Source organism: Salvelinus sp. IW2-2015, linkage group LG3 (genome assembly GCF_002910315.2).
Source record: "Salvelinus sp. IW2-2015 linkage group LG3, ASM291031v2, whole genome shotgun sequence".
In the NCBI taxonomy this organism is placed as follows: domain Eukaryota; kingdom Metazoa; phylum Chordata; class Actinopteri; order Salmoniformes; family Salmonidae; genus Salvelinus; species Salvelinus sp. IW2-2015.
The window spans coordinates 16,297,253-16,310,559 of NC_036840.1; the positions used below are offsets into that span (position 1 = coordinate 16,297,253).

The window sequence follows — 13,307 nt, forward strand, 5'->3', positions numbered from 1 at the left end:
TATATAAAATGCTTATTTTCAGTTTTTAAGCAACAATTTCTAAATCTGTTTTTGCTTCGTCATTATGGGATATTGCGTGTAGATTGATGAGGGATGAAAAACAAATTAATCAATGTTAGAATAAGGCTGTAACGTAACAAAAATGTGGAAAAAGTGATAATCCGTATACTTTCCCTTACATGTACTTATGCATGCATACACGTACGCATGCATGTATGTACGTACGTAAACTCAGCAAAAAAAGAAACGTCAGGACCCTGTCTTTCAAAGATAATTTGTAAAAATCCAAATAACTTTATAGATCTTCAATGTGAAGGGTTTAAACACCGTTTCCCATGCTTGTTCAATGAACCATAAACAATTAACGAACATGTACCTGTGGAACGGTCATTAAGACACTAACAGCTGACAGACGGTAGGCAACTAAGGTCACAGTTATGGAGACTTTGTAGAAATGCCTCTCTAGTGTCCTGACTGAAAAACATCAAAAGAAAGATGCCCAGGGTCCTTGCTCATCTGCGTGAACGTGCCTTAGGCATGCTGCAAGGAGGCATGAGGACTGTAGATGTGGCCAGGGCAATAGATTGCAATGACCGTACTGTGAGATGCCTAAGATCAAATCAAAATCAAATCAAATGTATTTATATAGCCCTTCTAAAGACAGCGCTACAGGGAGACAGGACAGACAGCTGATCGTCCTCACAGTGGCAGACCACGTGCAACACCTGCACAGGATCGGTACATCTGAACATCACACATGCGGTACAGGTACAGGATGGCAGGTGTACGTAAACCTCAGAATTCAACTGTACATACTAGAGGTCGACCGATTATGATTATTCAAGGCCGATACCGATACCGATTATTGGAGGACCAAAAAAAGCCGATACTGATTTAAAAATGAAAATATGATGAAAAATATATCTATTTATTTGTAATAATGACAATTACAACAATACTGAATGAACACTTTTAGTTTAACTTAATATAATACATCAATACAATCAATTTAGCCTCAAATAAATAATCAAACTGGTGCAATTTGGTTAAAATAATGCAAAAACAAAGTTTTGGAGAAGAAAGTAAAAGTGCAATATGTGCCATGTAAAAAAGCTAATGTTTAYGTTCATTGGAACTCATTAGAACTTAGAATCTGGTGGTTCCTTTTAAACTTGAGTCTTCAATATTCCCAGGTAAGAAGTTTTAGGTTGTAGTTATTATAGGACTATTTCTCTCTATACCATTTGTATTTCATATACCTTTGACTATTGGATGTTCTTATAGGCACTTTAGTATTGCCAGTGTAACAGAATAGCTTCCGTCCCTCTCCTCGCCCCTACCTGGGCTCGAAACAGGAACACATGGACAACAGCTACCCTCGAAGCATCGTTACACATTGCTCCAAAAAAGCTGRGGCCCTTGCAGGGCAAGGGGAACAACTACTTCAAGGTCTCAGAGCAAGTGACATCACCGATTGCAACACTATTAGCGCACACCCCGCTAACTAGCTCGGGAGTTGATAGGCTTGAAGTCATAAACAGCTCAATGCTTGAAGCACAGCGAAGAGCTGATGGCAAACGCACGAAAGTGCTGTTTGAATGAATGCTTACGAGCCTGCTGCTGCCTACCACCGCTCAGTCAGCCTGCTATATCAAATCATACTTAATTATAACATAATAACACACAGAAATACGAGCCTTAGGTCATAAATATGGTCAAATCCGGAAACGATCATTTCGAAAACAAAACGTTTATTCTTCCAGTGAAATACAGAACCGTTCCGTATTTTATCTAACGGGTGGCATCCATAAGTCTAAATATTCCTGTTACATTGCACAACCATCAATGTTGTCATAATTAAGTAAAATTCTGGCAAATTAGTTCGAGCCAAAAACTGTTGCATATACCCACCCTGACTCTGCGTGCAATGAACGCAAGAGAAGTGACAATTTCCCTAGTTTAAAATTGCCTGCTAACCTGGATTTCTTTTAACCAAATATGCAGGTTTAATAAAATATACTTCTGTGTATTGATTTTAAGAAAGGCATTGATGTTTATGGTTAGGTACATCCGTACAAAAATTGTGCTTTTTTCGCAAATGCACTTTTGTTAAATCATCCCTTGTTTGGCGAAGTTGGCTGTCTTTGTAAGGAAGAAATAGTCTTCACACAGTTCGCAACGAGCCAGGCAGTCCAAACTGCTGCATGTACCCTGACTCTGTTGCACAGAACAGAACACAAGAGAAGTGACACAATTTCCCTGGTTAAAAGAAATGCATGTTAGCAGGCAATATTAACTAAATATGCAGGTTCAAAAATATATACTTGTGTATTGATTTTAAGAAAGGCGTTGATGTTTATGGTTAGGTACACATTGGTGCAATGACAGTGCTTTTTTTTGCGAATGCCCTTGTTAAATCACCCATTTGGCGAATTAGGCTATGATTCAATGATAAATTAACAGGCACCGCGTCGATTATATGCAACGCAGGACAAGCTAGATAAACTAGTAATATCATCAACCATGTGTAGTTAACTAGTGATTATGTTAAGATTGATTGTTTTTTATAAGATACGTTTAATGCTAATTAGTATTTGGTAGTATTGCCTTTAAATTGCTTAACTTCGGTCAAACGTTTCAGGTAGCCTTCCACAAGCTTCCCACAATAAGTTGGGTGAATTTTGGCCCATTCCTCCTGACAGAGCTGGTGTAACTGAGTCAGGTTTGTAGGCTTCCTTGCTTGCACACGCTTATTTTAGTTCTGCCCACAATTTTTCTATAGGATTGAGGTCAGGGATTTGTGATGGCCACTCCAATACCTTGACTTTGTTGTCCTTAAGCCATTTTGTGGTCATTGTTCATTTGGAAGAACAATGTGCGACCAAGCTTTAACTTCCTGACTGATGTCTTGAGATGTTGCTTCAATATATCCACATAATTGTCCTCCCTCATGATGTCATCTATTTTGTGATGGGCACCAGACCCTCATGCAGCAAAGCACACCCACAACATGATGCTGCCCCCCTGTGCTTCATGGCAGTATAGTGTTCTTCAGCTTGCAAGCATCCCCCTTTCTCCTCCAAACATAATGATGGTCATTATGGCCAAACAGTTCTATTTTTGTTTCATCAGACCAGAGGATATTTCTCCAAAAAGTACGATCTTTGTCCCCATGTGCAGTTGCAAACCATAGTCTGGTATTTTTATGGCGAAATTTGGAGCAGTGGCTCCTTCCTTGCTGAGCGGCCTTTCAGGATGTCGATATTGGACTTGTTTTACTGTGGACATAGATACTATTGTACCCGTTTCCTTCAGCATCTTCACAAGGTCCTTTAATGTTGTTCTGGGATTGATTTGCACTTTTCGCACCAAAGTAAATTAATCTCTAGGAGACAGTACGCGTCTCCTTCCTGAGCGGTATGATGGCTGCGTGGTCCCATGGTGTTTATACTTGAGTACAATTGTTTGTACAGATGGACGTGGTACCTTCAGGCGTTTGGAAATTGCTCACAAGGATTAACCAGACTTGCGGAGGTCTACKATTTTTTTCTGAGGTCTTGGCTGATTTCTTTTGATTTTCCCATGATGTCAAGCAAAGAGGCACTGAGTTTGAAGGCCGGCCTTGTAATACATCTACAGGCACACCTCCAAATGACTCAAATTATATAAATTAGGCTATCAGAAGCTTCTAAAGCCATGACAGAATTTTTTGCAATTTCCCAAGCCGRTTAAAAGCACAGTCAACTTAGTGTATGTAAACTTCTGACCCACTGGAATTGTGATACAGTGAATTATAAGTGAAATAATCTGTCTGAACAATTGTTGGAACAATTACTTGTGTCATGCACAAAGTAGATGCCTAACCGACTTGCCAAAACTATAGTTTGTTAACTTCTCTAGGGTACGTGAGACGTTAGCGTCCCACCTCTTCAACAGCCAGTGAAACTGCTGGGAGCCAAATTCAAATACAGAAATACTCATTATGAAAATTCAGAAAACAAAACATATTTTACATAGGTTTAAAGATTAACTTCTTGTGAATCCAACCACGGTGTCAGATTTAAAAAATGCTTTCCCGCGAAAGCATACCTTACGATTATTTGAGAACATAGCCCAGCAGACAAATCATTACAAACAGTAACCAGCCAAGTAGAAGAGTTACACAAGTCAGAAATAGAGATACAATTAATCCCTTACCTTTGATGATCTTCATATGGTTGCACTCAGCAGACATTCATTTACTCAATAAATGTTCCTCTTGTTCGATAAAGTCTCTTTATATCCAAAAACCTCAGTTTTGTTCGTGCGTTTTCTTCAGTAATCCACAGGGTCAAACGCAGTCAAAACAGGCAGACAAAAAATCCAAATTGTATCCGTAAAGTTCATAGAAACGTGTCAAACGATGCTTATATTCAATCCTCAGGTTGTTTTTAGCCTAAATAATCGATAATATTTCAACCGGACAATAACGTCGTCAATAGAAAATGTAAACAAGAAACGCACTCTCTCGGTCGTGCGCATGAAAAAGCTCTGTGACACTTTAAGGGTCCACTCATTCAGACTGCTCTTACTTCCTAATTTTTCAGAATACAAGCCTGAAACAATTTCTAAAAGACTGTTGACATCTAGTGGAAGGCATAGGAACTGCAATTTGAGTCCTAAGTCAATGGATACTGTAATGGCATTGAATAGAAAACTAAAAAAKCAAAAAAATAACTACTTCCTGAATGGATTTCTCAGGTTTTCGCCTGCCAAATCAGTTCTGTTATACTCACAGACACTGTTTTAACAGTTTTGGAAACTTTGGAGTGTTTTCTATCCAAATCTACCAGTTATATGCATATCATATCTTCTGGGCCGAGGAAGCAGGCAGTTTAATTTGGGCATGCTCTTCATCCAAAATTCCAAATGCTGCCCCCTACCCTAGAGAAGTTAATTGAAATGCATTCCAGGTGACTACCTCATGAAGCTGGTTGAGAGAATGCCAAGAGTGTGCAAAGCTGTCAAGGCAAAGGGTTGGCTACTTTGAAGAACCTCAAATATATGTTGATTTGTTTAACACTTTTTTGGTTACTACATGAATCCATATMTGCTATTTTAAAGTGTTGATATCTTCACTACTATTCTACAATGTAGAAAATAGTAACAACAAAGAAAAACCCTGGAATAAGTAGGTGTCCAAACTTTTGAGCACACAGCCATGCAATCTCCATAGACAAATATTGGTAGTAGAATGGCCTTACTGAAGTGTTCAGTGACTTTGAACATGGCACAGTCATAGGATGACACCTCTCCAACAAGTCAGTCAGTCAAATTTCTGCCCTGCTAAGCTGCCCCGGTCAACTGTAAGTGCTGGTATTGTGAAGTGGAAACGTCTAGGAGCAACAACGGCTCAGGCGCGAAGAGGTAGGCCCAACAAGCTCACAGAAAGGGACTGCCGAGTACGGAACCTCGTAGCACGTAAAAAAAATCATCTGTCCTCGGTTGCAACACTCAGTTTCAAACTGCCTCTGGAAGCAACATCAGCAAAGTAACTTTGCTACACGAAATGGGTTTCCATGGCTGAGCAGAAGATATATTTTTGCTGTTTTAAAGTTCATTTTCTGCAATTCTACACATTTTGCCATGGAGCTGAAAGAAAATGTTGCAGTTTAAAAGCTAATTTTGGGTCCCTGGCTGGGCCACTCAAGAATATTCAGAGACTTGTCCCAAAGCCACTCCTGCATTGTCTTGGCTGTGTGTTTAAGGTAATTGTCCTGTTGGAAGGTGAACCGTCGCAGGTTGTCAAGAAACTCTGCACTTTGCTCCGTTCAGCTTTCCCTCAATCCAGACTGGTCGACTAGTCCCTGCCGCTGAAATACATCCCTTAAGCATGACGCTGCCACCACCATGCTTCAGCGTAGGAATGGTATCAAATCAAACTTTGTCACATGTGGCGAATTCAACATGTGTAGACCTTACCATGAAATGCTTAGTTACAAGCCCTTAACTTGTAATGGCTTGGGGGCAGTATTTCAACATCTGGATGAGAAGCGTACCCAAAGTTAACAAAGCCTGTTACTCAGGCCCAGAAGCTAGGATATGCATATAATTGGTAGATTTGGATAGAAAACACTAAAGTTTCCAAAACTGTTCAAATAATGTCTGTGAGTATAATAGAACTGTTTTGGCAGGCGAAAACCTGAGGGATATCCATCCAGGAAGTGGGATATTTTTGATGTGTGTAGTTTTCAACTGCCCGCCTATACAGTATGTGTTGGGTTAGGACCCAGATTGCAGTTCCTATGGCTTCCACTAGATGTCAGTCTTTAGACATTGTTTCAGGCTTGTATTCTGAAAAACGAGGTAGAATGAGACATATTGTAAGTGGCATGCAGAATGAAGCAGAGCTCCTTTGCACGCGTGACCGATTGCGCGCTGTTCGTTGTTTTTCCTTTCTATTGAAGACGCTATTGTCCGGTTGAAATATTATTGATTATTTAGACAATAGACAACCTGAGGATTAATTATAAACATCGTTTGACATGTTTCGACAAACTTTACCGGTACTATTAGGATGTATTCGTCTGCATGTTGTGACCGGCATTGAGCCAGTGGATTACTGAACAAAACGCGCCAAATTTTTGGAACATAAAGAACTTTATCGAACAAAACAAACATTTGTGTAAAAGGAACTCTTGTGACTGCAACCAGTTGAAGCTCAAAGGTAAGTGATTAATTTTATTGCTATTTCTGACTTGTGACTCCTCTACTTGGCTAGAAAATGTTTGTATGCTTCTGTAAGCGGGGCGCTGTCCTCAGATAAATCGCATGGTATGCTTTCGCCGTAAAGCCTTTTTGAAATCTGACACAGCGGCTGGATTAACAAGAAATTAATCTGTAAGCCAATGTATAACACTTGTATCTTTTAATGAATGTTTATAATGAGTATTTCTGTATTTTGAATTTGGCGCTCTGCAATTTCACCGGATGTTGTTTAGGTGGGTCGCTAGCGGAACGCCTGCGCCAGAGAGGTTAATTAACCAACAATGGAGTTCAAGAAGAGTTAAGAAAACATTTACCAAATAGACTAAAGTAAAAAAAATATTAAAAAGTAACAAGAACAACTAGGCCATAAACAGGGGGTACCGGTAAAGAGTCAGTGTGTGGGAGTACAAGTTAGTTTAGGTAATTTGTACATGTAGATAGGGGTGAAGGGACTATGCATAGATAACAAACAACGAGTAGCAGCAGTGTACAAAAGAGAGGGGGATAGAAGCTGTTTAGGAACCTTTTGGTCCTAGACTTGGCACTCCGGTACCACTTGCCGTGTGGTAGCAGGGAGAACAATCTATGAGACTACGGTGGCTGGAGACGGACAATTATGGGCTTTCCTCTGACACCGCCTGGTATAGAGGTCCTGGATGGCAGGAAGCTTGGCCTCAGTGATGTACTGGGCCGTACGCACTGCCCTCCGTAGCGCCTTATGGTCAGATGCCGAGCAATTGCCATACCAGACGGTGATGCAACCGGTCAGGATGCTCTCGATGGTGCAGCTGTAGAACCATGAGGATCTGGGGACACATGCCAAATCTTTTCAGTCTCCTGAGGGGGAATAGGTTTTGTCATGCCCTGTTCACAACTGTCCTGGTATGTTTGGACCATGATAGTTCGCTGGTGATGTGGACACCAAGGAACTTGAAACTCTCGACCTGCTCCACTACAGCCCCGTCAATGTTAATGGCGGACTGTTCGGCCCGCTTTTTCCTGTAGTCCACAATCAGCTCCTTTGTCTTGCTCACACTGAGGGAAAGGTTGTTATCCTGGCACCACACCGCCAGTTCTCTGACCGCCCTACAGGCCGTCTCATCGTTGTCGGTGTTCAGGCCTACCACTGTTGATGGTGTTGGAGTCGTGTTTGGCTACGCAGTCGTGGGTGAACAGGGAGTACAGGAGGGGACTAAGTACACACCCGAGGGGCCCCAGTATTGGCTAGGTGATGAGCGGTGCCTGGTTTCCTACCAAAATCAAATCAAATTGTATTTGTCAAATACACATGGTTAGCAGATGTTAATGCAAGTGTAAGCGAAATGCTTGTGCTTCTAGTTCCGACAATGCAGTAATATCCAACGAGTAATCTAACCTAACAATTTCACAACAATTACCTTAGACACACAAGCGTAAAGGAATGAATAAGACTATGTACATAAAAAAAATATGAATGAGTGATGGTATAATACAGCATAGGCAAGATGGAGTAGATGATACAGAGTACAGTATATACACATATGAGATGAGTAATGTAGGGTATGTATATATATATATATATATATATATATAAAAGTGGCATTGTTAAGTGGCTAATGATACATCAAGATGGCAAGATGCAGTAGAAGGTATAGAGTACAGTATATACATATGAGATGAGTTAATACAGGTAATGAGTGGAGAACAGGAGGGCTTCTTAAAGAAAAACTAACAGGCCAATTCTTACTGGTTGGTAGGTGATCAAATACTTATGTCATGCAATAAAATGCAAATTAATTACTTAAAAATCATACAATGTGATTTTCGTTTTAGAATCCGTCTCTCACAGTTGAAGTGTACCTATGATAAAAATTACAGACCTCTACATGCTTTGTAAGTAGGAAAACCTGCAAAATCGGCAGTCTATCAAATACTTGTTCTCCCCACTGTATATATACACTGCTCAAAAAAATAAAGGGAACACTTAAACCACACAATGTAACTCCAAGTCAATCACACTTCTGTGAAATCAAACTGTCACCTTAGCAGCACACTGGTTGACAATAAATTTCACATGCTGTTGTGCAAATGGAATAGACAACAAGTGGAAATTATAGGCAATTAGCAAGACACCCCAATAAAGGATGGTTCTGCAGGTGGTGACCACAGACACCTTCTCAGTTCCTATGCTTCCTGGCTGATGTTTTGGTCACTTTTGAATGCTGGCGGTGCTTTCACTCTAGTGGTAGCATGAGACGGAGTCTACAACCCACACAAGTGGCTCAGGTAGTGCAGCTCATCCAGGATGGCACATAATGTGAGCTGTGGCAAAAGGTTTGCTGTGTCTGTCAGCGTAGTGTCCAGAGCATGGAGGCGCTACCAGGAGACAGGCCAGTACACAGGGAGACGTGGAGGAGGCCGTAAGAGGGCAACAACCAGCAGCAGGACCGCTACCTCCGCCTTTGTGCAGGAGGAGCACTGCCAGAGCCCTGCAAAATGACCTTCAGCAGGCCACAAATGTGCAGTGTCTGCTCAAAACGGTCAGAAACAGACTCCATGAGGGTGGTATGAGGGCCCGACATCCACAGCCCAACACCGTGCAGGACGTTTGACATTTGCCAGAGAACACCAAGATTGGCAAATTTGCCACTGGCGCCCTGTGCTCTTCACAGATGAAAGCAGGTTCACACTGAGCACGTGACAGAGTCTGGAGACGCCGTGGAGAACGTTCTGCTGCCTGCAACATCCTCCAGCATGACCGGTTTGGTGGTGGGTCAGTCATGGTGTGGGGTGGCATTTCTTTGGGGGGCCGCACAGCCCTCCATGTGCTCGCCAGAGGTAGCTGACTGCCATTAGGTACCGAGATGAAGATCCTCAGACCCCTTTGAGACCATATGCTGGTGCGGTTGGCCCGGGTTCCTCCTAATGCAAGACAATGCTAGACTCATGTGGCTGGAGCTGTCATGCCAGTGTGTTCCTGCAAGGAGGAAGGATTGATGTATGGATGGCCGCCCGGTCCCATACCTGAATCCAATTGAGCACATCTGGGACATCATGTCTCGCTCCATCCACCAATGCCACGTTGCACCACAGACTGTCCAGGAGTTGGTGGATGCTTTAGTCCAGGTCTGGGACTACCTCATCAGGAGCATGCCCAGGCATTGTAGGGAGGTCATACAGGCACGTGGAGGCCACACACACTACTGAGCCTCATTTTGACTTGTTTTAAGGACATTACATCAAAGTTGGATCAGCCTGTAGTGTGGTTTTCCACTTTAATTTTGAGTGTGACTCCAAATCCAGACCTCCATGAGTTGATAAATTTGATTTCCATTGATCATTTTTGTGTGATTTTGTTGTCAGCACATTCAACTATGTAAAGAAAAAAGTATTTAATAAGAATATTTCATTCATTCAGATCTAGGATGTGTTATATTAGTGTTCCCTTTATTTTTTTGAGCAGTGTATATATATATTTTTTTTATTCGGCAAAATCGGCATCCAAAAATACCGATTTCCGATTGTTATGAAAACTTGAAAATCGGCCCTAATTAATCGTCCATTCCGATTAATTGGTCGACCTCTAGCCTGAATACATTCTAAATGCACTGTATATGGCATTATCTTTCCGACATACTTTATATCTGGTTTAAGTTGTTTAAAAACAAAGCGTTAACATGCGAAAATGTATATACAAAAAAATATATATATATTTAAATGAAAAATATATATATAGCTTGGACTTAGGCGTCCCGATAAACTGCTTAGGCGGCCTGCTCTAGAGTTTCTATCGAAACTCACTTGTCGTTGCAGCATCTCCTCTGGATAAGTGAAGTCAAATAAATACTAGCTAAGTTCCTTACCAGCCGGTACAATCTCTAAACCAACCATCTTGGGACCACTGCCAAAGATCTGCATGGGCTTGGGCTCTTTGTTTTCCCGCTAGGAGAGGAGACAAAAACATGATACAAAATCAGGGAACGTTCCTGGGATGAGTCCAAAATGTTACCCGTTTCCCTATATAGCGCACTACTTTTGACCAGAGTATTATGCAGGCCCCAAAGTAGTGTACTATATAGGGAATAGGGTCTATTTCAGATGCAGAGTCCTGGAGAGATGTCCAGGAAACAGTTAGATCTTGTTGGAATGACAAACATCAACCACTGACCCCGTGGAGAGTTCTACTGACTGCAGCTGGGGAATCTAGGAAATGATGAAGGGGCAGAAGCTGGGTCGCTGTTCAATTTAAAAGGTAGCCAACAACAGTAATGTGATATTGGGCCTGGATAATCAATGAATCCATGGTGATACCTCTGTAGGCATTATGTTTGTTGCTGTATATTGCATGTCATTTGGAAGTCTTTATGCCAAACTACACAAAACAATTGCCATACAGTAAATTCTCTGGATTACCTCAAGCAGAGTTTCCGTTAACCTGTAATAGCAGGCTTCTGGCAAAAAAAAAAAAAATGTAAAGGCTGATAAATTTCCCGGCGCCAATTGTCCGGGAGAATAAAAATAAAAAATAAACGAAATAATGCTCATCGATCTATAGGTTAATTCTCATACTGTTGTGGAATTAAAATTGGCACGTGTACAGTATATTCGTTATGCATCTTATCCATCACATGCGTACAGATTAGAGGTCGACCGATTAATCGGAATGGCCGATTAATTAGGGCCGATTTCAAGTTATCATAACAATCGGTAGTCGGCATTTTTGGACACCGATCATGGCCGATTACATTGCACTCCACGAGGAGACTGAGTGGCAGGCTAACTACATGTTATGCGAGTGCAGCAAGGAGCCAAGGTAAGGTGCTAGCTAGTATTAAACGTATCTTATAAAAAACAATCAATCAATCTTAACATAAATCACTAGTTAACTACACATGGTTGATGATATTACTAGTTTATCTAGCTTGTCCTGCGTTGCATATAATCGACGCGGTGCCTGTTAATTTATCATTGAATCATAGCCTAATTCGCCAAATGGGTGATTTAACAAGGGCATTCGCAAAAAAAAGCACTGTCATTGCACCAATGTGTACCTAACCATAAACATCAACGCCTTTCTTAAAATCAATACACAAGTATATATTTTTGAACCTGCATATTTAGTTAATATTGCCTGCTAACATGCATTTCTTTTAACCAGGGAAATTGTGTCACTTCTCTTGTGTTCTGTTCTGTGCAACAGAGTCAGGGTACATGCAGCAGTTTGGACTGCCTGGCTCGTTGCGAACTGTGTGAAGACTATTTCTTCCTAAAAAGACAGAATACTTCGCCAAACGGGGGATGATTTAACAAAAGCGCATTTGCGAAAAAAGCACAATTTTTGTACGAATGTACCTAACCATAAACATCAATGCCTTTCTTAAAAACAATACACAGAAGTATATTTTTTTTTAAACCTGCATATTTAGCTAAACGAAACCCTGGTTAGCAGGCAATATTAAACTAGGGAAATTGTGTCACTTCTCTTGCGTTCATTGCACGCAGAGTCAGGGTATTTGCAACAGTTTGGGCCGCCTGGCTCGTTGCGAACTAATTTGCCAGAATTTGACGTAWTTATGACATAACATTGAAGGTTGTGCAATGTAACAGGAATATTTAGACTTARGGATGCCACCCGTTAGATAAAATACGGAACGGTTCTGTATTTCACTGAAAGAATAAACGTTTTGTTTTCGAAATGATAGTTTCCATATTTTACCATATTAATGACCTACGGCTCGTATTTCTGTGTGTTATTATATTATAATTAAGTCTATGATTTGATAGAGCAGGCTGACTGAGCGGTGGTTGGCAGCAGCAGGCTCATAAGCATTCATTCAAACAGCACTTTACTGCGTTTGCCAGCAACATTGCGCTGTTTATGACTTCAAGCATATCAACTCCCGAGATTAGGCTGGCAATAAAGTACCTATTAGAACATCCAATAGTCAAAGGTATATGAAATACAAAATGGTATAGAGAGAAATAGTTCTATAATAACTACAACCTAAAACTTCTTACCTGGGAATATTGAAGACTCACGTTTAAAAGGAACCACCAGATTCTAAGTTCTAATGAGTTCCAATGAACTTAAACGTTAGCTTTTTTACATGGCACATATTGCACTTTTACTTTCTTCTCCAAAACTTTGTTTTTGCATTATTTTAACCAAATTGAACATGTTTCATTATTTATTTGAGACTAAATTGATTTTATTGATGTATTATATTAAGTTAAACTAAAAGTGTTCATTCAGTATTGTTGTAATTGTCATTATTACAAATATATATATAAAAATCGTCTGATTAATCGTTATCGGCTTTTTTGGGTTCTCCAATAATCGGTATCGTTGAAAAATCATAATCGGTCAACCTCTAGTAGATAGAGCCTTTGAGCGGAAAATCTGTCAAGAGGGTACGAGAGCTGCTGCTACAGCATCTCAAACAGCAAATGCATAGGCAATGGAAGGCAGGTTTCATCAGCGTGTCACACACAACTTTGCAATAAGCTGGAGGCAGTATACATTTTGAAAAAATATACTTAATTGTTTGAAACCTGAATGTTTTAATACAAGGCATGTCTTA

At 40.7% G+C, this 13,307-nt stretch overlaps 1 protein-coding gene across 6 annotated transcripts in view; it reads right to left on the reverse strand.

Moving 5' to 3' along the window:
* Window positions 1-13,307, reverse strand: part of LOC111951526 (lysine-specific demethylase 5A) — a 66,509-nt gene that overhangs the window by 35,821 nt on the left and 17,381 nt on the right. For all 6 annotated transcript variants that reach the window (XM_023969715.2, XM_070434883.1, XM_023969705.2 and 3 more), the window contains one exon: window positions 10,590-10,668. In XM_023969715.2, the coding sequence (XP_023825483.1) occupies window positions 10,590-10,668 (79 nt within the window). The remainder of the gene's footprint in view (window positions 1-10,589; window positions 10,669-13,307) is intronic.